Source organism: Doryrhamphus excisus, chromosome 3 (genome assembly GCF_030265055.1).
Source record: "Doryrhamphus excisus isolate RoL2022-K1 chromosome 3, RoL_Dexc_1.0, whole genome shotgun sequence".
Lineage (NCBI taxonomy): Eukaryota > Metazoa > Chordata > Actinopteri > Syngnathiformes > Syngnathidae > Doryrhamphus > Doryrhamphus excisus.
Genome location: NC_080468.1, coordinates 19,233,509 through 19,258,188, shown reverse-complemented (window position 1 = coordinate 19,258,188; position 24,680 = coordinate 19,233,509). Strand labels below are relative to the sequence as shown.

Below are 24,680 nucleotides of genomic sequence, written 5' to 3'. Positions count from 1 at the left end.
TTAGACAGTATTTCTTGTTTTGTTCCATCTTTCATCTATCTATGTTTTCTTCTGTGAACGAGGGACACATATGAGTACTTGTACAATATTACTGTTGATAGTATTGAGCGCTGCGATGCCATCATTGTGAATGACGGCGCTGTCCGTTAAGAGAGGGAGAAAACTGCTTATGGACGCATTTTTAATTCAGAAATATTTACAGTGACGCTCACCCAGTCAATGAACAAAGCTGAATGGATGGGTGGCGTCCATTCATTCGTTCAACACATTGACGTGACCTATCGCTTGCTGGCGTCCCCCCCCACCCCCCCACGTTGATAATATAAATACCACAAGGAGGACGCGCGGCACAAGCAAACCAGGACCTTTTCACCCTTCTGTGTTTCTATTCTGCATGCTAAAGCTGCCGGCTCACTTTCACCATGAAGGTAAGACTATTTCAAATCAGCATTTAACAATATTATTATTTATGCACTAATTCTTAACATTTTACATGTGGTGTCTCCACCACGATTTACGATTTATGATATTTTATTGCTGAGTATCGAAACCATGTTTTTTTTTCTCACCCACAGGGTTTGAAGACCATTACTTTAACTTATGTTCTCACGCTCGTACTGACTGCATTTGTCATCCAAACCTGGAGTGCACCAAAGGTAATATTAATATACAATATATACATTTATAGTATACTACCTCCATTATTTATTAGTTAAAAATATATATTTTTATATATGTGTTTTTTTGTCAATCTCAAGGTGTCGATTGCTGTTAAAAATATATACCGGTACATATATTTATATGCTATATTACTATGCCGTGATTTGACAAATATATATATACATACTTATACTAATTATACTTATACTACTACATACTATATACTTTTTTTTAAGCTGCAATCAATGAAAACACCTTAAGATAGAGAATAAAAACACATTCTCATTTATTGCAAAGAAGTAGAAATCATGGTGAATGTATTCCTCCCTGGAAGGGTTCTTTCCAAAGGAGAAACTGGACCCCGCAGGCTATGCTGTACCTGAAAGGCACTCGTATGTACCTCTACTTGGATAAGTATTTGGACTGCATTAGAAGTGTTTTTTTACGTAAGATCACACTTACTGGTTTTCAGTAACGTGCATTGTTTTTGGTTTTTTTGGTTTTTTTTCCAGAAGGACGCAGGTTCATCTCAGAGGACCGAAAAGAGGGAGACGTGTATGATACGTTACACTTAGGTACGGTGACATTTTCCTACATTTAAGTAGAATAGAACGGTCCACATGAATAAAGGAAATTATAATACTTTTTGTCAGTCAAATTAATTCAAATAAAATAACAATTATTAACGATACATTATTAATTGTTATTTAAGAAAAACTAAAAGAGTGTAATATACTATTATTTTAATGACATTGTATAAACAGTGGTGTGAAAAAGTGTTTGCACCCTTCCTGATTTCTTATTTCTTTTTTTTTTGTTTTGTTTGTCACACTTAAATGTTTCAGATCATCAAACACATTTAAATATTAGTCAATGACAACACAAACGAAAACAAAATGCAGTTTTAAAATGTAACTTTTTATGGTTAAGGGAAAAAAAATCTAATCTAAATGGCCCTGTAGGCCCCCCCAAAAAAACAGAATTTAACTGAGATTAATTGAGACCTGTAAGTCTGGAAAAGATTATAATGCCATTTCTAAACATTTGGGACTCCAGCAAACTGCAGTGAGAGCCATTATTCACAAATGGCAAAAACATGTAACAGCGGTGAACCTTCCAGGAAGTAGCCCGCCTGACCAAAATGAGCCTAACAGCGCAGAGACGATTACTCCAAGAGGTCACAAAAGACCCCACAACAACATCCAAAGACCTTAAGAAAGACACTGGGCAAAAAGTTCCAAGACGAAAACCACTACTATGTGTATATATGTGTATATATTGAAAGAAAAAGGTTTTTTTTGGTGCAGTATCATTGCAGGGTTGAAGGTTTCCAAAGGTACATGTGATGTTTTTGACTTTCAGAGACCCGCAGCCAGAACACAGAGAAGCTGAGTGTGGACCAAGCCGCCTCTATTTTACTCAACTTTTTGCAGCAGTCCAGGGATGGAGGTGATAGTGGCATCTATGGCATCCAATGCTGAGCAGCTAAGATTGCTAAGATTGAACAATAAAACATCTTGGTGCAAAGTCAACTTACTTATATAACGTATTTATATGATATAGAATACAATCCATCCATCTATTTTCTATGCCGCTTATCGCACTAGAGTCGCGCGGGCATGCTGGAGCCTATCCCAGCTGTCTTTGGGGCGAGAGGCGGGGTACACCTTGGACTGGTGGCCAGCCAATCACAGGGCACATATAGACAAACAACCATTCACACTCACATTCATACCTATGGACAATTTGGAGTCGCTAATTAACCTAGCATGTTTTTGGAATGTGGGTATACAGGTATAATGATGATTACAAAAATATTACAAAGCTAAGTCATATGAGATAATTTATGGTGTCATCATTATATCTTCAAAATAAAGTCACCTTTAGTTTTACCTTTTAGGCATTAAAATGAACAAAATCATAATCATAATCATTTCTTTCCATGAGCGTATATTAGAAACATTGCTGACATTTTCCTTGTTCTTGCAGCAGACGAAAACCCGGATGAGGTGTACTTTCAGGAGATGCCGGTGTGGAAGAGAGAATACTTCTGAGTACTCCTTCAAAGATGTTTTTGTACATTTTGTGTAAATAACCTGAGTATATTTCAAGCGTGATGTTTTAATAAACGACAATAAAAGTATTATCTCAAGTTGCACTGCTCTTCACATGGCTAGTAGTTTATTAAATACACTAAATACAATGTACACTAGACTATGGTTGGGCAAACATTGACTCGCGGGCCGCGTTCAGTTAACCAAATTGTCCACGGGCCAAGACTCAATATTTGATACATGCAAACTGTTTTACTTTATAATTCTAACAGAATTATTTATCCGTAAAAGGAGCACTTTAAACATCATATCCCATCAAATAACAAATTAGAATTTTACATTTTTTTTTTACGATAAAACAAAGAACAACTCTGACTACTTGAAAATCATGTTGACAGCTTGAATGTTAAAGGTTGAAATACTTTGGTAGCAACTGGCCGGCCGGATTCAAACGCTTAGCGGGCCGTAGTTTGTCCACCCTTGCACTACACCTTATAATATATTGGTGTGTTCTTTCCATAAACCGTCAGGCAGCTAATGAACACAAGAAAAAAACAGTTAAAAGTTCAAACTAGCAAATATAAACACACGTTGGGTCTTTGCCCCCCATTTTTTTTTCATGCACGTGTGAAAGGTTGTTTGTCTGTAAGTGCCCTGTGATTGGCTGGCGATCAGCCCAGGGTGTAACCCCGCCTCTTGTTCCAAGTCAGCCGCATAGATATGAGAAACTACACTGCAGTCCTATTAATTTTTTTTAAACCACAAAATAATTGGGTCATTTCTATGAAAAATATGCCCGTTTATATATCAACATTATTATTGCTAAGTAGCAACACACGGCATTACACAGCATTTAAAATGTGCACACAGTGACTTCCTGTTGAGTGTAAAGTAAGCTTCAAAATAAAACCATATTGGCCATATTAATCGGGATTCTAGGGCATGAAATATTATATCAAAACATCAAGTTGTTGTTTAGGGAACATAATGTTTACCGTCTTTTACTTACTACAGTGGAATCCATTTACGTCATCGCCCCAGAGACTGACTCTCTGACGCGGACATAAGCGGTTGTTGACATATCCGAAACCGTGACCTTTGAACAGGGGTGTGCAAAATACGGCCCGGGGGCCACATGCTGCCCACCAAGTGTTTGAATCCGGCCCGCCAGTTGCTTTCTAAATATTTCAACTTTTAACATACAAACTGGCAACATGACTTACGAGTTGGATGTCTTATTTAGTAAAAAAAAAAACAACAAAACTGTCAAATTAAATTGGAATAATTTAATTAAATGAAAATTTAATTAAAAATTAAATTTTAATCATTAAATTAAATTACAATTTTATTAAAAATTAAAAGTAAAATTAAATTTGAACAATTTAATTCAATTGAAATTTAATTTTAATAATTTGATGTAGTCTGATGTTTAAAGTGTTCCTGAAAAAAAGGGACATGAGAACATACAGCCGAGAGTATAACATTTTTACACATAAAATTAGACAAATAATTCAAGGAAAATTATAAGCATAAAATAGTGTGTCTGTGTATGTTAAATATATGTTCTGCCCCCCCCACCGACAATTTTGTTAACTCAATGCGGCCCACGAGTCCAAATGTTTGCCCACACCTGCCTTAGAACCATACGTGATTATGACGCACCATCACACCCCTTCAAAACCTCTCACCACAAATTTTTTTTTTTATTCCTGTCATACTACGAACATGACACAAAATATTACAATATGTATTTTTTTCCTATCACTAATTGGTATTTATTCCTGCAATACTGACACATTTATCTTGTATTATTAACACTTGATTGTGTAATATTAATCTAAACTCTTTGGGTTTTTTTTTTTTGAGTGTCTCTCATCATGATTGGTGGATTTCAACAAATTTGCGAGTCAAAGAAACTCAAAGAAAATGTTTGTTGTTGAAATAAATGATAAATCTCCCACTTTGTTGCAGCCATTGCCATATCACCTTCCACTCATATTAGTCAGATTTGGTGCCGGATCAATTCCACTGACCTTTGGCGGGTAAAAATGCCATAGATCAAGGTGGTGTTTACAACCTTATCATAAACCCCTTTGAGCCAAACATACATACGTAGATTTTATTGATTTCTGGAGATGAGCAAAATACATCAAAATTCCATACTGTTTTGGGGGGCTAATATTTACAGTGGAACCCGTTTAAGTTGAATGTCAACCGACTGAAATATGTTTATATATATATTATGTCGGCATGTTTTGCAAAAGCAGATTTTTAGTTTTGGCAAAATCAATAAAAACATACCACTCTTTGTCAAGCCTGATAAAAGAAGGTGCAAAAGTGTCAAAATTTGCACAAATGGAGGGAAACAATGTCACATTGGGATGCCACATCGGCAGAAAAAGCGGAAAAGCAAGAAGTCAGGTGTCCAAAGTGCGGCCCAAGAGCCATTTTGAGACTACTACTCATTTTTTATTGTAAAATAAATTGAATTCATTATTAATGAGATATATGATTACATTAATTTTTCTTTTAGTTTAGCTTAGTGCAGTGGTCATTGACCTTTTTGGACGTACAGATGTGTGAAAATGCATTTATATTTCCTAATACTTTTGGGATTTGCCGGTAAAGATGAGCTTATCGATGTAATATAATATATTGACCTACCTACACTGGAATGGTTTTAATGTTTAATGTACAAAATATCAATTAAAAGTGTCCCCAGCATCCTAGAATTTGTCTGTATACGTTTGAACACCCCTGACGTAAGTCATCTGCAACGTAATAAAAAATGAAAAAGTCTAATCTCACCCACTTTATGTTATTTCTGTGACGCGGGTAGGCAGCGTGTCAGTTTCCTGATTCACCTGGTTGCTTCTTCTTGCCCTCTGGCGCAGCACCGAGGACAAAAGGAGCCTTTATGTTCAGTCGGTCCCTTTCGGCCTCCTCGTCTTCATCGTAGGGCTCGTCGTCATCATCCTCCGCATCACTGTGATGGGGCGTGGAGTGGACGGAAGCCGAGGGAGAGGGGGGCACCGAGTAAGGTCGGGGATAGCGGAAACCCTCCGTCTGTGGAGATAAAGGAAAGAGACTCTAATGAGCGTTGATACTGAAGGGTTTAGATCAGGGGTCTCAAACACGCGGCCCGCGGGCCAAATGTGGCCCACAGGACACTAGTTTGAGGCCCCCGCCTTGATATGAAAGTTTAATGTTAGTTTGATATGGATGCTGTATGGTATCATGTACCCAGAAAAAATGATTACGTTTGATTCATGTTCATGTTAAAGGTTAAATAACTGTTAATAGTTATCCTCCCTATCCGTGTGGAAGTGGTAAGTTTTTGGCTTTTTTAAGTTTAAAGGAAATAACTTGAAGGCTACCGTTTAGGTCGCTAGCTCTCTAGTTTGCGAGTTAGCATGTGTCTCAAGACCCTGCAGTTGCGCAATATGCTGTAAATAAAAAGAGTATAAATGTGACTATAGTCGTGTTTTGTCATGTCTGCAGGGCTCTAATAATAATTAGTTCATTTTAATCTGAAAAAAATAATTTGTTTACACCAACTATATGTGTTTTTTATTATTTGCTGTTTTATTGTTATTATTATTATTATATTTATTTATTACTGATTAATTGATTTTCTTTGTTCTTGATTTGTTTATTTATTTTTCATCTTATTTTGTGCAGAAAAATAAAAAGTAAGATATTTGAGAACAGTGGAATGTTTTATCAGAGCTTTTATTGTAGAAAATCGGAACCAAAGCACTGAAAAAGTTTGTATATTTTTCCGTTTTTAATAAATGCGTTTTTTTTTTTGTTTTTTTTTTGGAAAACCTGATGCGGCCCAGTCTCACCCTAGCTGGACCCTAGCTCCAGTGGCCCCCAAGTAAACTGAGTTTGAGACCCCGGGTTTAGATGTTGAAAAGCAGAAAGGGAGAAGGAAAGGAAGAATTCATGGGCCAAAGTAGACAATATGGGGGATTTTTTTTCTCATTATATTATTATACCAATCATGTGACCTTATTGTAAAATATTAAACAAGAACAAAAACAACAATGGGGCATTTTAAAGAATATCTGCCATAATTCTGGCTGGGAGGAAAGTCTTATATTGTGACACATTGCACCAATCAGCAATCACCAATCAATCCTCTCCAAAGTGATGGCTTGTCAATCATCCAAATGCCAAGCTGTCAATTAAAACCCTGACAAATGTGCGTCAGAGAACACAAAAAACCACCGTGCACATTACTGGGAACATGAGAACACCTCTTGAGACCCAGCGATGCATTTTTGTCCTCTGTAAGGGACACGTGTTTGACAGCCAAATATGTCAATCATGTATAATTCTTTACACAAAACACATGGCACACATTAATGTAGCTTATTTGCTTATAATATTAATTTCTTACCTTCAGAGGGGCCAATGGGTCCACTTTAAACTTGTCAGGGAAAGCTCTGCTGAGTGCAAGGTGGCGTGCATGTACATAGAACTGTTAACGACAAGTCAGCAAATGCACCATCAATGAAAAACTCATTGTGTAGATTATTATTTTTTTGCATGCGTTATTCCCAGTGGTGTAGCCTGGGTTGCCAAGTGTAGTACGTAAGTACTTGCATCTGCTTCGTTTAGTGCAGGGGTCGGGAACCTTTTTGGCTATAAGAGCCATGAAGACCAGATATTTTTCAATGTGTATCTGTGACAGCCAGATACATTTTTTTAAACATTGAATGCAATAAAATGTGTGCATTTGTATGTAAGACCAACAGTTTTAGATATAATGGGCTCTAATTACGTAGACCAGGCACACTACCCCACACCAATGGGGTGTGGCCAGCACACTTTTGTGAGCAGCGCAGTGTCTAATAATAAATCAAATACTTGTTGCCATTAATACAACTTCTGCTGCTGCATAGTTTTGCACCGTACTCCGTAGACGTATTTCATTCTTTTGGCCATCTTCGTCAGAAGACTTGGTTCTGCAGCTTTAGCTAGGTGACTATTTGACTAAAGGAGGAAAGTTTACATTTACATGTTTTTTTGACATCTCAATGACCGAGGTAGACGACAGCATTACCCAGTAATAATCAAGTTTTGGTGTTTGACCTGGAAAATATCATCAGGAAAGATAGATATGGTTGGCCGTATTGCAGCAGAATATAGATGGAAGAATTAAAATTCATAAGAAAGTTGTTGATTTTGAGTATTATTTTTGACAGTGATTTCTGTGATGGTTTACTTTAAAATGTGAGCAAAAATATTTTTTTATTGTGGTAAGAAATGCTTGAGAGCCAGATACAGTCATCAAAAGAGCCCTACCTGGCTCCCGAGCCATAGGTTCCCTACCTCTGGTCTAGTGTAATTGTCCGCTCTTAAATCCAGAAAAAGTTTAGCTGCTAAACCAAGTACGAGCATGTGATAATTTATAGTTGTTGACGTTTCTCTGACCGTCCCCTCTCAAATACTATAATATAATTATAAACTATAAGTCAACTATAAGTCAAAAATATAAACTATATATATAATAATTATACTATAATTATACTAGAGCACCACAAAAGCAACCCAGCTGCCCCCCATGACCGGGGTCCAATGCCCTTCTAAAGGGTTAATTGTATAGTGCCATAGGTTTTGCATGAACCAACCCGTCCCAGGTATCTCCAGTCCAACAAGTCGGATAACCTCTCAGCTCTGTTGCGTTGGATGATGCGCTGACGACGTGACTGTTGGCAGAAATTGAACATGAACTGAGTCAACTGGTTACAGGACTCCTCCGCAGAACGGAACCGCCGGTCCACGATGTAAATACCTGAAGTCAGGAAAGAGGGGTTTTATTGTTTTTATTCAAAGGTACCGATATCTGCGCATGTGTGTGTGTTTCTACACACCATAGGCAGCAGGGTCCGATACATGCTCCTCCATGAAGCAGCCAAAACCAGAAAGATTGGTGGTTACACTGGGAATGCCCATAACCGTGCACTCGCCTGGGAAAGCAGAAGAAAGCACCTCATGAAGGGTACGAGCTAAGATTTTCCAAAATACATTTGTGACAGTGAAAAGCCCTGAGAAGTTGATAAAGCAATCGTAGTAACCGTACCTGGTGTGTATCCCCAAGGCTCATAGTAAGAAGGGAATACTCCGAGGTTGCAGCCACGGACAAAGTCCTCGTAGTCCATGGGCAACAGGGGACTAGTAGAGGACAAGAACTCAGGATGGAAGATAACCTGGGAAGGACAATATAATATATTTGGAAAAATATGTCTCTGAGGTCACACAAATGGTTTGGATCGGTACCAAACATTAAGACACAAATTTTCGTGTATTTGTGTATTTTCCGGACTATAAGTCACACTTTTTTACATAAACACCTTTTCTGTTCATGTTTATTTTTTGCGTAGCTGAATAATCATTGTGTTAGCATATCTTACACCTATTCAGGCTGTTCTCTATTATTTTATTAATGTTAGAACTTGCCTTCCAAGATGACGTAATGTCTGTTTTGGTCAAGAGGTTTGTAAAATAAATTACCTACAAAAAATGCAGTGCGACTTGTGTATTTTTTTCTAACTATTTATTGAACTTATAGTCCAGAAAATACGGCACTTATTACTTGTTCCAAAGGAAGGAGCAACGTCAATAAAAAGTCCTGACCATCAATTGTTACCATGGTGGATTATAGCAGATAAAGCAGTTCCAGTTATGAATGTTGAAAAATGACAAGTGAATCAAATCACCCGTGGTTTACGCCATTATCATTCATCATTTAACATTTGACATCTAAAAGCAAATGGAGGAACGACCCAATGTATACCTTGATGCGGTCATTCCTGGAATTGAAGAGGCCAACGCGTCGGATGTTACTCAGAATGGGATCTGTTGAGTCGTCCAGCATGTTGTGGGTTGTCACCGGAGGGAGGCTGTGTCTCTGTAAATAGAGTGTACATTATGATGTTATTATGATGACATTATGATGACTGGCAAATGGACGGGTTGCCGACCCCTCCCATAAAAAATTGTCAATCCCACTGGTGGTAGCATCTTGCTCTGGGGTTGTTTTGCTCGCGAGTGAATGGATGGAATGGAATCATGAAGAAGGACAAGTACCTCCTTATCCTTATCCTTATCCTAATCCCAGACTTCACATTTTGTATGAAAAGTGTGATATAACTGTAGTTATTCGCTACCAAAAACGTACAGTATTTATACGTCTTCTATGTTTTTTGCGTTAGTGGCAAAAAAAGAGATGATGACGCAACTCCACAATAGAAGAGAGCATGTGTGGTGCAGTTTTATGAGAAAAATGGCCACAAGGTGGGAGAAATGCATTTTCTAAGAACTCGGCCTGCAACTTTCCCATTGAAAATACATGTGTATTGGTGAAAATATGGTCTCAAAATCATGTTGACGATAATAGCTTTTTATTCCCCAAAATCGCCCAGCCTCGTCTATATTTAAACCATGCTCTTATTTTGGTTGTTTCCTGTTTATCCTTGCCGGTTGCCCATTCTGTGTTTCTTCATAGCTTGCAGATATTTTTGTTATATTTGTCTCAGTGGTTATTGATGCTTTTGGGGGAGGTGGGGCTTTTTTTTTTTTGCCCTTTTTTATTGTTTCCCAGACATGTTTTCACTTCTTTGGACTTGCGGCCTCCTGGCTAATAAACCGAGGCTCGCCCATCAACTCACATCTCTGCACCAGGGTCCTAACAACCCAGTTCGTCACGCCACACTTGTCATCGGCTCCATTTGCACTCCATTTCAAATATCAGAAATATTGACATTAGCATAAATTCATTTCATGGAGAGACTTTTTAATAGGCATTTGGATTTTAACTGTCTACTATAGCATACATCACAATGAGACAACAAACCTATTAAACCACCGTCCACAGACAGCTTCAGTCAGCTTAGTTATTGCAGTGGCTTTCATTCATGGTTTTCCACACACGGGGATGGCATACCCCACCATTTTTTGTAATTCATGAGCAGCGGGCGCCATCATTTCATTTTATCGCTACTCTACTTGAGAAATGTCTCATCCATTGGTAAAAGTAGAGCTGAGGTTGTCAAAGTGCAGTGGAACTCCATCTTGCAGATGGTTTTCAACATCTCCCCGGTGGTAGAGATGATAAAACGACCGACAAGTGGGACGGTCATCCATAGCGTCTGTAAAATTAATTGATATTTATAATAGAGGGGTCAGAGTCCAAAGGGAGCCAAATAACATGCCTGAGTGCCAATTGTGGTTTTAGTTTGCTCAGACAATTATATGTAATAAAAAGAGACTAATTGTACTACCTTGTTGATATTATCTTATGTTTGTCAGTTGTATTGTTATATATTGCTGAAAAATTATTTGTTTGATTAAATATTGCCAAAAGTCTGTATTACAGACCTGAACGTGATCAGGGAATTTCCACTAAGAAGGATTCCTTATTTCTAAATAAAATATTTTCCTAGTTAAAACATTAAAAACCTGTTTATAACCTTTTAAATATGGTTAACATTACTAGAGCCCTCTGGACATGAAATAACACCCCTATAGTCGCCTTTACATTAGAAACCTGTTTATAACCTTTTAAATATGGTTAACATTACTAGAGCCCTCTGGACATGAAATAACACCCCTATAGTCGCCTTTACATTAGAAACCTGTTTATAACCTTTTAAATATGGTTAACATTACTAGAGCCCTCTGGACATGAAATAACACCCCTATAGTCGCCTTTACATTAGAAACCTGTTTATAACCTTTTAAATATGGTTAACATTACTAGAGCCCTCTAGACATGAAATAACACCCCTATAGTCGCCTTTACACTTGTATTACCCAATATAGGAGACAATAACAAATAAACTTCTTGAATTAGACATCAATTGTTTGAATGAGGGTCACATTGATATTTATACATATTTTTTAATTTTATAAAAAAATATGTTTTGAAAATACTGACATTTATTTAAAGCCACAGATTTGCATTAATAATTATTACAATGTCAGGTTTTGATACCTAAATTTTCATCTTACGCCTATGTCACATTTTTAAATACATAAATACTGTAACTGTATTATTACGCTGTACATCTTATACTTTGACTTTCCTACTTTTTTATACTTGATTTAAGTTAGCTACATTATTACCTGTGTGGCATAGATGGCTCTCTTCATTATAGTCAGGTCATCTCGGTCCAGAATGGAGTTCATATCAGGGATCTGACCTCTGAGGATAACAACAGAAATAATGTTCAATTATTAAAGAAAAAACGTGAATTTTGACACGTCGAGTGTACTTACTTTAACAAAGCATCATAGAGGCGTTTCCCAAATTTCTCTTTCACAGTGTGGGCGGTGTCCCTGTGAAATAACAACAAACTGAGCAAGGACTTTGAAGTGATTTGTGTATTTGTGTATGAGCGTATATGAATTGCTGTAGCATGAACATGAATAAAACACAGTGCATACCACAGCTGTTTGCGTATAGCTTGCCCCTTCAGGGACTCCACATTAAAGTTGTTGGTTTTCGCTGGCATGATAAAGAAAACGACCACCGTCAGATCGTTTCTGTGGACCTACGCAAAAGGGAGGGAGAACAGAAAAGAAAGATTTGCACGAGTAGAAGAACAATGTGAACATATTGAGTGGATTGCGCTCAAATGCAGGCCACACCCTCAGTAGGTAGTTCAGCCTGGAAAGCGACTCAAGGAAAATATCAGCACCCTTGTTGGAGAACTCATAGCGTCCGGCTATGAAGAAGAATAAGGTTTTCTCCAGGTTGAAGTCCAGATGTCTGCCAAAGTGAATGGAAGAGAACCAGAACATCACACAAGTCAACAGTAGACATATAACATAACGTATTTTAAGAAATATATATTTTTTTTAAAAAAGAGTCTACCCACCCGTAGAAGTGTCCTCTGACAAACTCCTGGATGCGAGCTTTGTTGATGGAGTGTAGGTTCTGGAACTCATGCATGGCAGAGAACTTTTTCACATTCAGCCCATTGGGGGTCACCGTATCTGTTTGATCAACACACGCCTTTAGGTGAACAACAACGACAACAATTATTCTCTTAAAGGGATTGCGAGAGAGTTGAATTGGATTGGGCGAACTGGTAACTGGACATCATCACCATTATGAGTCATTACTAACACCACTGATTGACAGTCGGTACTGTGTCCTTAGGTTTGTTCACCATTGTCACTTTTGGTAGCGATTTTGGAGCAGGGGTATCGTTCTTGGTCCGCACACCCTTGTGGACAGGGACGCTGGTGAGTTTTCAGTTCATGGCAGACATCAATCAGCCTGGGAGGCTCCTGGGTCTTTTCTGAACATCCTAACCAATTCCCTTTCATCTGAGGGTGAAGGTTTTCATCCAGACCAGTCCACATAACTTGTGTGAACTGATGGTATGGGATATTGGAATTTTCAGTTGTTTGGAAATGTCTCTTTCTCAACGTATATCCACAAATCTTCTTAGATGTTGACTTTGTCACTTTTTTATGAGTATTGGTACCAAACACATCCTTTTCTACTACAGTAAACCTCGGATATATCGGACTCGGATATATCGGAAATTCGCTCACAACGGACAGATAAAAAAGAACCGATTTTTCTGTAATGCATTTCCAATAAAATTTAATTGCATATATCGGATTTTTATAACGGATTTCGCCTATTTCGGACAAAATCTCCAGTCCCGTTCCAATGCATTTCCATGAAATTTCCCTGGCATATATCGGATGGCCGCATCGTTATGCTAATCTTGTTGATGTCACTGGCTATTGTCTTTCTCCTGGCTCCAGATTTAGGACAAATATAAAAGTGAGTGACGTCAATAATACTAGCACAGCAGTGAATGAGATCTTAACCTCACTATTGGAAATAACGTAGGCCTGACGGGCGTAACAGGGCCTAGCTTAATTAACAATTTGTTATGCTCAGAGTAAATACTCAATAAAGTTAAATTCTCATTACCTTACGTCTCTTTTCATTGCCCAGTCCAGGTACATTGGAAACATAGTCAAGGAAGTGCCTTTTTATAACGGATAAAATCCCATTTACGCATATACCGGATATAAAACCGATATATGCGTAAAACGGACATTTTCCAGTATACGCATATAACGGATTTCGCTTATATCGGACAAAACCAGTGGGAACAATTGAATCCGATATATCCAAGGTTTACTGTACCACAAAGAAACTAATTGGCTGCAGTCAATCATGATCACAATCATGATCACAATGATCCAATCATTCCACCCTGGAGTAAAATAACCCGCAAACGTACGAGCGCCTAACCCTGCCTACATTTCGGTACGTGGATACAGTTAAGCAATATGTCCACCTGGCTTCCTGTGCAGGATGTGATTGGCCTCCACAGCAGTGATCTGGGAAACGGTGGTGAAGACGTGAGAACAGTGGACAGCGGCTCTCTCCAGGCAGTAGCGATGGTAGATCTGGCGTTCACCAGCTTCCTTGTCAATGTTGAACTGCAATACATACACACATGGGGAGGAAAGGGCATTCGTTTTGTGTAGTTACGTTTTATGTCACTAAATCTGGCGACATTCCGAACCCTCTTGGCGACATATTTCCTCAAAAGCCACTAGCGACAAATCTAGCTACTTTTTCTGTTGTTGTTGGAGAATTTTCTGTTATTAAGGGACTTAAAAGTGAAAGCACGTATGTTTGTGTTCTCACCGAGCAGCAGCGGGTTCTGCTGAGAAATCCAATTAATGTGTTTTTACTCACTTTTGTGTCTCTTCTACAAGGTTCTGCTTTTTAATTGTTATAAGATCATATGCAAATAACATGCAAATGAGCTGAATCTAGCGCCTTTTCTTACTGAGGGGCTGGCACACATTTGTTGATGTGCATGCTGATCGATGGATCATTCTCACCCGTAGACAAGACATCATTCAAAATCAATATGATTCTTTCCTGAAGGTTTTAGATGTAAATCAACATGAATCTGGCTGGGTAATAGTATTGATTTATAACTGCGAGATGTCTGGTGTTTTATCGGAATCCTCACCCTAATTATGCATCAAGTGTGTTCTCAATATGCCATGCGGAAAATAAATAGTGGATATCATTTCAACAATAAAAGAGATTAACTCAACATGGATTAACTGTTCGGGTCAAGGCTGCACGGCGGACGAGTAGTTAGCGCGCAGGCCACACAGCTAGGAGACCCCAGTTCAATTCCACCCTCGGGCATCTCTGTGTGGAGTTTGCGTGTTCTCCTCGTGCATGCGTGGGTTTTTCTCCGGGGACAAAAACATGCTAGGTTAATTGTCCACTCCAAATTGTCCATAGGTATGAATGTGAGTGTGAATGGTTGTTTGTCTATATGTGCCCCGTGATTGGCTGGCCACCAGTCCAGGGTGTACCACGCCTCTCAGCCGACCGGCGTGAGAATAAGCAGTAGTAAATAAATGAATGAATGTTCAGGTGAAAGTTTTGTGGTCAATTACCCACTGAACCAGTGAGTGGCCTTTTGCTCCCCATGTTGACCTTTACAACGAGCCAATTAGAACCCCTTCCTCTGACCCAATTACGCACATTTCAGCAGCATTAATGATACTCTAAGTGTTTGGAAAGGTCTACAATCTTTTTGTGTTTGCGTACAAAATGACATTTTAAAACATCAGTTCCTACATTAAACTTTTTAGACATGAAAGGAACCATGACACCCAAAAAAAACAGTAAGAAATTACACACTTAAAATACATTTTTGTCATACTGCTGTCAGAAATAATCACGTAACTATGAAATACGTAACAAACAAACACACAATTTAAAATGTACCAGTGAGTATTGTAAGAGTCTAGGTATGGGTTGAGTAAAAAAATAGGGATTCACTTACTGAAAATCTGTGGTAATCCATATTTTCCCAGTAATTAACTTTGAGAACACTTTCCAGCAACCAGCCATGAAATACTTTTATTTGACTATGATTTTTTCATGTGTTTTGTTTCATGTGATGTATTGAATGGTCTGTTTGGTTGAGATTAACATGACTAAGATTAAATTGATGAGCAATGCAAAGATTACCTTGTCTAGGTTGTTGTAGAAGTCAACGTTCCCTGCGCAGAGGTAGCGGCCCAGAAGAGTGGCGTGGGTAGTGAAAACCGTTGCCATGGGGATCTTACGAGAGCGTGAGAGAATGAGCCCTGGACCTGCCTGCCACTCATGGAAGTGAGCGATGACATTCGGCTTGTCTCCGAGCTGGTCTGTTAACTGGGGAATTTGGGACCAAAATATACAAAAATTAAACAGGACAAAAAGCAAAAATACAAAAAAGGCAGGAACTATTTTATTTGTGAATGTCCCCCCAGGTCATGTCTTAGGTTTTCCCTGAACCAGATGACCTGTCATCTTCCAATCGGACACATCCAAATCACCTCACTCGGAGGGCAACTACTGTATAGTTGATGCCTATGACATGAGTTCTTCTCTGCTTCTTCACCCTAGCCTTAAGGAAGAACCGAGACACCTTTCTGGGGACTTGTGTGTGTTCTGTCGGACTTCTAGCTTTTAGATGATTTGCTAAAAGCCACTGTATGGCTGAACACAGAGGTTACAGATAACAGCTGGTCAGACAGAAAAGGAGCCATGGAGCTATGCTAGGAGACATGACATTTGTCATACCAGCAGTCCAAACAGTCCCTGACCTCTTTGAAGAACCAGGCAATCAGAGAGCCCAGGATGAGCGAGTCGTTGGCTTCTCTGTCTTGGTACGGAAGACCAATGTTGCAGGTCTCCCACAAGTCCCCCTTCCAACGGTCCAAGTTCCAGGCCGCGGAGCCAATGTCAAACAGGATCACATAGGGACTACCCTCGATTAGCCAGCGGCCAAAATAAACCTGGAATCAAAAAATGTTACTCATAGTATTGAATGTCTGTGGATTATGAAAACGTCTTTGGCGGCTGGATTGACACTGAAACTGATTTAGTGTCTGTATCCAATTGTTTGTGTTGTTGATTTACATGTATTTTCATGTGACCAAGTGTCAAAATCGGGCATCGAACATATTTTATGTTAAGCTACATGTTACATTGTATTGTAATATATTCCTTATTTGAAAACAACTCAAATTGCCACTTTTTTTGCGCACCACAAATAAACTTTGAATTGAATAGCAGAGGCATTTATTCAGCGTCTTACTAGCATGTTTGCTTTAGTGACGTCATGTCAGATTTTTTCCACAGCAATTATTATGTATTTTCCGAGATTGTTTTCTATGAATTCATTGAAGACATATATACTAAGAACAGTTGCATTGTGATATCTGATAAGCTATTTAAGCAGTAGAATTGTTAAATTGCTTTAAAATTACCTTAAATGGCCAAAAAGGATAAGCTTGAAAAAAATTAGCTCGTGTTTACGTGACACTGCCATTTTGAGCAATTCGTAACCTGACAAAGTCACATGACTGTCACATGACCATTCCAAAATGTTTGAGCTTTTGATAGAAAAAAATTCATTTAAGCGACACTTTAAAGTACTAAGAACTTTTATGAATTTAATTAATTTAATACTACTGTATCATTATTAGCACACCGCATGGATGTTATGGGGGTGTATGATGTACGACTGCCATCTAGTGGCCAACTCTATCAATTACTACATTTAAGAAACTACTACAGTATACATTGACTGTCATAGTAAAATATATGTTTACAAAACATATATATTTTAGAATATGTGTTTATCACTTTCATTTGTGCACAGAAATGCAAAGATCTCTTGCCTGGCAGCCATTGTGGATCAGAGCATCCATGGCCTTCCGGATGCTGGGAATCGGCGGGTCACAGGCCTCCACCTGTGTCTTAAAGTTGTGCTCAAAGTACGGCCCCAACATGAAATAGTTCTCCCCCCATTCGTCCACAGTGACTTTAGCCTTGGTCTGGATCACAGTGTAGATTCCTCCCACTGTAGGAACACAAAACATCACAATCAAGAATTGATAATATTCATCATATTTTTATACATTTTTTCCCAATTATCTCTCTATGCAAAACTCCCAGTGATAAAAATAAACTAGTTTCATATTTTATTAACCCATAAGAAGCTAGACTCATTTTTTATTTTGCTGGAGTGTGGAATCAGTTGATGAATATATCACACTACAAAAAACAACAACAGCCAAAGTAGAAATATCAGCTGTAATTTACAAAATGTTTACAGATAAAAAGTTGAAATCAAACCAAAAAAAAGTTGTCATTTTACAAGAATAATGTCGTAATACTAGTGCAATTCCAACAATATATAGTCTCCAACTCACAAAACACGTCTCTGGTCCTCCTATTGCTAACGACACTTCCTCATTCTCACGAGACTGCCGCGAGATAGATTCACGAACACTCGGAAATCGAAAAAATGTGATATGTGGGTATGTGTGGTCTAAATAAACACAAAGACAAAGAAAAACAATAAGCGGGTATTCTTATCACTCACTAACGTAACTCTTAACGTAATAGTATAATTTGATGCATTTAAATATGCTCGGAAAACACATCTAAACTCAAAACGTGAATTACTGTGTGTCTTTGAAATCAACTTCATGGCTCATAATGGGTCAACGTGTGAATCAAATGTTGTGCTACTATTAAAGAGACTACTGTTTTTGTTTTGCTTTTTTAATCAAAAAAATGGTGATTAAAGTAAAAATAATTTCTCACAGTGTATGACTTCTTTTGATTTGCAATTTACACAAAACAAATGCTGAAAACCAAACATAAAAAACACCAAATATTAGTTTTGAACGTTGGCATGTATCTCCAGTTGAGTTGTTGATACTGGTCTGTGTTGTGCAATAGTGGTCCACGTCCAGGATTTGTTATGGTGTAACATTTAAAACATGTGGAAATGTTTTCTTTTGTCCTCTAGTCTCGTACTTGGTACCAGCAAAGACGACACCGATATGACGATTGACGTCAGAGCAGAATGACGTTAAAGGACATAAGAGGACATAAGAGGACAGCATCTATGGAACAGCATGACCACTCTGACAGTGAATATGAACTTATTGAACTGAACATATTATTTGGAAAAACAACATACAGGTTGCCCTTGAAGTCTGCACTAATGAACATACAATATACATACAGTGCAGTACACTATATATTACATGTTTTTGTCACTATATCGTTACTATATGATCACCTTATACTTCTTTACGTGTTAAAAAAACAAAAAACAAATCATACTAAAAAGGCAGGAAGTGAAAAAATTTAACAGTAACAAATTGTAAAAGTAACAGATGGAGGGGTAGGATTTAATAAGCTCCACTATATAATAATAATGATATAATAATATAATATGTAATTCAAAATGAATACATTAAAATTAAAATAGTTTTTATATTAATAATTTACATTATATACAGTTGTGTCCCTAGTAAGAAAATGCACCTATTATTATGAAATCAGAATTTTGTACACACAAAAATGATAAATACCAAATATAGTATTTTAATTTTAATTTTAATTTTAATTTTAATTTTAATTTTAATTTTAATTTTAATTTTAATTTTAATTTTAATTTTAATTTTAATTTTAATTTTAATTTTAATTTTAATTTTAATTTTAATTTTAATTTTAATTTTAATTTTAATTTTAATTTTAATTTTAATTTTTTTTATTTAATTTTTTTATTTTTATTTTTATTTTTATTTTTATTTTTATTTTTATTTTTATTTTTATTTTTATTTTTATTTTTATTTTTATTTTTATTTTTATTTTTATTTTTATTTTTATTTTTATTTTTATTTTTATTTTTATTTTTATTTTTATTTTTATTTTTATTTTTATTTTTATTTTTATTTTTATTTTTATTTTTATTTTTATTTTTATTTTTATTTTTATTTTTATTTTTATTTTTATTTTTATTTTTATTTTTATTTTTACAAATGCAATATTTAACAAATATTTGTATGAATGAAAAAGAAAATAAATACAAATGACAGGAAATGCAATATGAAATTAAGAGAAATAATAAATAAATGAATAAATAAATACATTAATTTTAATTTTTTTTTTATTTAATTTTTTTATTTTTATTTTTATTTTTATTTTTATTTTTATTTTTATTTTTATTTTTATTTTTATTTTTATTTTTATTTTTATTTTTATTTTTATTTTTATTTTTATTTTTATTTTTATTTTTATTTTTATTTTTATTTTTATTTTTATTTTTATTTTTATTTTTATTTTTATTTTTATTTTTATTTTTATTTTTACAAATGCAATATTTAACAAATATTTGTATGAATGAAAAAGAAAATAAATACAAATGACAGGAAATGCAATATGAAATTAAGAGAAATAATAAATAAATGAATAAATAAATACAATAGAATAAATATATGACTAAATGCTGGGTATAGACGCAACATAAATATAACGTCCATCTATAAAACGTTCAAGGCAAACATGAGTATTTGACCTAATATGATCTAATATCATGCCTCACAATGCACTGTGATATGGATTAGCAGAAATATGTGTTCATGTTAATAATTTGGTCTCCTATACCTAGCAATAGCTAGAAGCACTTATCTGCAGTTTAATGTTTAACCCTTCAGAGGCCATGGACTGTCTCCACTTACTCTGGCTTCCAATATTTACTCTGTCAGGAGCTCAGAGTTTGACCCAAAATGCAACACACAGATTCCAAATGATTGCCAAATATGTGATATGTGAAGTATATGATTTCTATTTTTTGTTCATGACCTGACCATCTCACCTTTATTGGTGACTTCCCAGGCCACCTCAAAGAGCAGCAGGTCCTCCACGGGTAGCTCATCTTCCTCCCAAGCTGGCAGCACGCCACTTAGAGATGTCATGGACAGCGACCGTGACAGCGGCATCTTCAGAACGTGTGGAACGCAAACCGCCGCCGAAGGAGGACAGGAAACACGACAGGAAATGGGTGGCGCGGATGGATGTCCAGTCCTTCTGGAGACAGGAGAACAAGACAGATACAGGGTGAGGGCGGGGTGTATATAACCTCTACCCCGCCTACCGCCATCAACCTTTAGCCTAACAACACACACACATACACGGTCCACACGTTGGGGTGAATTGTTGGGTGGACATATTCTGAAAATGAAATATAAATGATTAGATCAGGGGTGGGCAAACATTTGACATTGATATAACAAAATTTCCGGGGGGGGGGGGGGGGGGGGGATATATATTTTACACGTAACAGTCCACCTGGTATTATTGTATCTGTAAAATTGTCATGCAATCTGCTATTATTATTTATTATTTTATATTTATATTTAAATATTTTAAAAATAATAATAAAATATTATAATAATTAAAATAAAATTACAATAATAATTATTATATTATTAATATGTAAAATATGCAAATATAACAATATTATTATATATAATTAATATAATAATTAGCATTAATATAATAAATATAATAATCATAATAGTTATAATAATAATATAATAATTATTATTTGAATTTTTATTATTATTATGTGCTTGTGTCTCTTTTTTTCAGGAGCACTTTGTAAACAACAGACCATGTCAAACAACGAAATTGATACAACCATCAAAAGGTTTAAATTAAATACTTTTGAAAGATTAGGCGGGCCGTATTCAAACACTTGGCGGGCCGGATGTGGCCCCCGGGCCGTAGTTTGCCCACCCCTGGATTAGATGGTCACAAAATTCTTCCATTTTTCAGGACATGTATCCAAACTTTTTCCAGTGAAAAGTCAAACCAAAGGTCATTTTTTGTTCCATAGTACTCCCATAGTACTCTCATGACGGTAATCCGAGGGATTGCCTCACAGCAGCCCGGAGAAGGCGAGGCTTTCATACAAAGCAGAGTGGGGGTTTGTTTGCAAGGTTTCATACGACAACATCCTGCAGAAAAGTGATTTTATTTGCCGTTTTGTCTTCCGTTTGCGCTCTCATGTCACACTATTGTTGTTTTGGTCGGACGGGCAAATAATATCAGCATCGTTTTTTTTTTGTTTTTTTTTTTCCAACACTGAAACCAAAACGGGCAATTACGTTACCCAGCACCGCATTTCCCTTCACTTATTCAAACTACAAACCGAAGCGTCAACATTTCTGCGAAAAACATATGAATGATGCATTTGACGGCCGGAAAGGAGCAGACTATTTCCAGCCTGTGAGACGTCAAAGCGTGTGATTGGCTGCAAAGGTGAGCAAGGTCACCTGTGGGGTGGGGTATAAAAAAGTCCGCATGGGGCGCGGAGAGAGTAGTCAAATATTGGCGTTGATGTCTTCTGGATACACGGGACGAGGACCTCGTATCTGCCGAGATGAAGCTTGCAGCTCTGGTTGTGTTGTGTTCACTGATCGCTTGTCAGGGAGCGTCTCTGCCAGGATTTATCCCCGTGCAGGAACCGCGGGGAACAGGTACGATCCGTCTATTATATCTATATTCCATAAACGACTGATATGGGTGTTTATTAGGTGACTATTTTAACAATATGAACATAGCATCAATATATATACAATCATCATATTGAATATTATCAGCCATAATGAAGTCAATAAAGTGTATCTCATAGTAATATGTAATCATCCTTATCATCATAAAATACTGTAATACACATACACTACACATATGTAATGTTGAATTTAATTGATAATTTCAATATTAAAATATAAAAAATATATATAACTGACAAAGTTATTCAATTGCATATCTTATGCATGATATATGAGTTTATATGATATGTGTATTTATATTTATTTGTTTAATATAAGTCCAGACTTTAGGTACACTCTGTAGAGTACAGTACAGTACTGCATTGTACTATATATACTATAGTGTATGTATGTATATAGATAAAAGAATACCTGGATAAAAAATTACACACATTATGCAAATGTCAGTGGATCTATTAGTGTTCCTTGTGGGACACCATTTCTGCTAATGCAAACTCCAGATGGATGGATGAATGGATAGCTAGCTAGCTAGCTCGGTAGATGGATAGAAATAACCTTTGTTATGCTAATAACACGGCTGCACAGCGGTCAAGTGGTTAGTGCGCAGACCTCACAGCTACGAGACCAGAGTTCAATTCCACCCTCGGCTATCTCTGTGTGGAGTTTGCATGTTCTCCCCGTACAAGCGTGGGTTTCCGGTTTCCGGTTTCCGGTTTCCTCCCACATTCCAAAAACATGCTAGGTTAATTAGCCACTCCAAATTGTCCATAGGTATGAATGTGAGTGTGAATGGTTGTTTGTCTATATGTGCCCTGTGATTGGCTGGCCACCAGTCCAGGGTGGACCCCGCCTCTCGCCCGAAGACAGCTGGGATAGACTCCAGCACCCCCGCAACCCTTGTGAGGAAAAGCGGTAGAAAATGAATGAATGAATGAATGCTAATAAGAGTGGACCCAATAGAGTTCCCTGTGGGACACCACAAACTGTCTAAATGGATATATTGATTGATTGACAGTTGTTAATTGTATGTACCCTGCTTCTATAGAGCACAGTTGTCCAATGTCCGGACTGGAGTTAGATTTTTTTTTGTGATTCTCAAGGTTCCGTCCTCATTGAGCTGAGAAGGAGCACCTTAGGAGACTTTTCGGAGGATCCCAGCCTGTGTCTCTCCATGCGAGAAAACGACGCCCAGCAGCAGCAGCAGCTCCTCTGCAACGACCGAAGGAGCAAATTCAACGTGAACCCATTCGGCCTCCGTTTCGGGAAGCGCTACAACCAGGGTTACATCTACAGGAGAGCTGTTAAAACGGCCACAAGAGGTCCGTTCTCACCTGGCCAACCGGAGGTGCTGACCTGAAGCAAATGGAGACTAGAGCAGGACCACAAAAATGTGCCATGTGATAAGTAGAAAGGAAAACACGTGATTTATCTTTGTACTTATTAAACACCCGAGCAAAAAAAGCTTTTTTAAAAAAAACAATTTTGTGTAATGACTAAATTTGACACAAGATGGCAGTAAAACGCCATCGTTTAAATTGCTGCTAGGAATGTACCGGGCATAAAAAACATAATTAAAATGGCATAAAACATAAGTATTGCCTTCACCAGACCTTCATTTTTTAGTTTTGTTGTGGTTATTTATATTTACTTCCTGTGTGCACTGTCCCTATTGAGACATTTTGTTGATATATTTTTGTCATAATCAGCTCCCAAAGAGTGTTTTTGTCAGTATTATTATTTCATATTTCATGTCTTGTGCTCCCCACCTCTCACCTAAAGTCAGCTGGGATAGGTTCCAGCTCACCTGTGACCCTGATAAGAACAACGATGAACAAAAATGAATGAATAAATACATATTTAAGTTGAGGTGTATCATTTTTCAGAAAAAACAAATAAAAACTAATTTGCTGGATTAAAAAAATGTGATTTTGTTATTGTTTAAGGCACAGAAGTCTACACTTGAATAAATATCAATTGACAAAATTATTTTTATTTTTTAAAATTAAATGTTATTATATTTATTTATTTAATATTTTTATATTTTTATTAAATATGTATGAAATAATGCCTATAAGTAGTTATTTTCCATTTAAATTATTTCCATCAGTAACCATTTTTTAATAACTAAAAAATAATAATTTTTCTGATAGAAAAGCTATAATTTTCATTTAATTAAAAAATGTTCATTATTATTATTTTAGTTGAAAATACACAAATTCTTTACATTTTAAACACATGCATATGTTTTTAAACATCACAATTAGAGATGTCTGATTATCGGTACTGATAATTATTGGCCCGATAAAAATGCAATATGGGTTGATATCAGATTTTTTTTCCCCCATCACAAAAAACAATATTTAACTGGTATTGAAAATTGACAGTTGAATAATATAGGCAATATCGGACATCCCCAGTTATGATTAAAAAAATAATAAATGATACAATTGTATCTGATAATGTTGTATATTGATTATTATTTATATGATAGCAAGAATTTCACGTTTCAAACTTGTC

General features: G+C 36.6%; 3 protein-coding genes across 5 annotated transcripts; 2 read left to right on the top strand and 1 right to left on the bottom strand.

Moving 5' to 3' along the window:
- Positions 1 to 365: 365 nt before the first annotated feature.
- Positions 366 to 2,912, top strand: spx (spexin hormone). Its single transcript, XM_058065976.1, has 6 exons — positions 366 to 428; positions 576 to 656; positions 995 to 1,052; positions 1,173 to 1,235; positions 2,023 to 2,109; positions 2,650 to 2,912. The coding sequence occupies exons 1-6, from the start codon at positions 423 to 425 to the stop codon at positions 2,712 to 2,714; spliced, it is 360 nt and encodes a 119-aa protein (XP_057921959.1). The 5' UTR covers positions 366 to 422; the 3' UTR covers positions 2,715 to 2,912.
- Positions 2,913 to 4,030: 1,118 nt separating this feature from the next.
- Positions 4,031 to 20,699, bottom strand: gys2 (glycogen synthase 2). 3 transcript variants are annotated; one of them, XM_058065963.1, is made up of 16 exons: positions 20,462 to 20,699; positions 17,466 to 17,647; positions 16,386 to 16,577; positions 15,766 to 15,951; positions 14,054 to 14,198; positions 12,605 to 12,722; positions 12,375 to 12,495; positions 12,171 to 12,277; positions 12,003 to 12,062; positions 11,850 to 11,928; positions 9,520 to 9,633; positions 8,806 to 8,932; positions 8,597 to 8,692; positions 8,354 to 8,517; positions 7,120 to 7,200; positions 4,038 to 5,780 (listed from the first exon to the last, which is right to left on the bottom strand). In XM_058065963.1, exons 1-16 carry the CDS (start codon positions 20,583 to 20,585, stop codon positions 5,562 to 5,564), a joined length of 2,115 nt encoding a protein of 704 aa, XP_057921946.1. In that variant the 5' UTR covers positions 20,586 to 20,699; the 3' UTR covers positions 4,038 to 5,561. The 3 variants fall into 3 exon arrangements, 2 of the variants coding, with proteins under 2 accessions (XP_057921947.1, XP_057921946.1); XR_009128956.1 differs by having other exon boundaries at positions 5,712 to 5,780; positions 8,354 to 8,431; XM_058065964.1 differs by lacking the exon at positions 16,386 to 16,577 and having other exon boundaries at positions 4,031 to 5,780.
- Positions 20,700 to 21,924: 1,225 nt separating this feature from the next.
- On the top strand, positions 21,925 to 23,610 carry kiss2 (kisspeptin 2). The gene is made up of 2 exons (XM_058065977.1): positions 21,925 to 22,127; positions 23,264 to 23,610. The coding sequence occupies exons 1-2, from the start codon at positions 22,031 to 22,033 to the stop codon at positions 23,518 to 23,520; spliced, it is 354 nt and encodes a 117-aa protein (XP_057921960.1). The 5' UTR covers positions 21,925 to 22,030; the 3' UTR covers positions 23,521 to 23,610.
- The last annotated feature ends 1,070 nt before the right edge of the window (positions 23,611 to 24,680 follow it).

What these genes read in the sequence shown, in the direction of transcription:
- gys2 (XM_058065963.1), bottom strand. Translation starts at nt 20,585, where the DNA reads ATGCCGCTGTCACGGTCGCTGTCCATGACATCTCTAAGTGGCGTGCTG. An exon ending in TTGCCTGGTTCTTCAAAGAG is followed by an intron (nt 15,952 to 16,385) that starts GTCAGGGACTGT and finishes CAAATTCCCCAG; the next exon opens with TTAACAGACCAGCTCGGAGA. An exon ending in TCTACAACAACCTAGACAAG is followed by an intron (nt 14,199 to 15,765) that starts GTAATCTTTGCA and finishes TATGTATTGCAG; the next exon opens with TTCAACATTGACAAGGAAGC.
- kiss2 (XM_058065977.1), top strand. Translation starts at nt 22,031, where the DNA reads ATGAAGCTTGCAGCTCTGGTTGTGTTGTGTTCACTGATCGCTTGTCAG. An exon ending in GCAGGAACCGCGGGGAACAG is followed by an intron (nt 22,128 to 23,263) that starts GTACGATCCGTC and finishes GTGATTCTCAAG; the next exon opens with GTTCCGTCCTCATTGAGCTG.
- spx (XM_058065976.1), top strand. An exon ending in GCTGTACCTGAAAGGCACTC is followed by an intron (nt 1,053 to 1,172) that starts GTATGTACCTCT and finishes TTTTTTTTCCAG; the next exon opens with AAGGACGCAGGTTCATCTCA. An exon ending in GCAGCAGTCCAGGGATGGAG is followed by an intron (nt 2,110 to 2,649) that starts GTGATAGTGGCA and finishes TTGTTCTTGCAG; the next exon opens with CAGACGAAAACCCGGATGAG.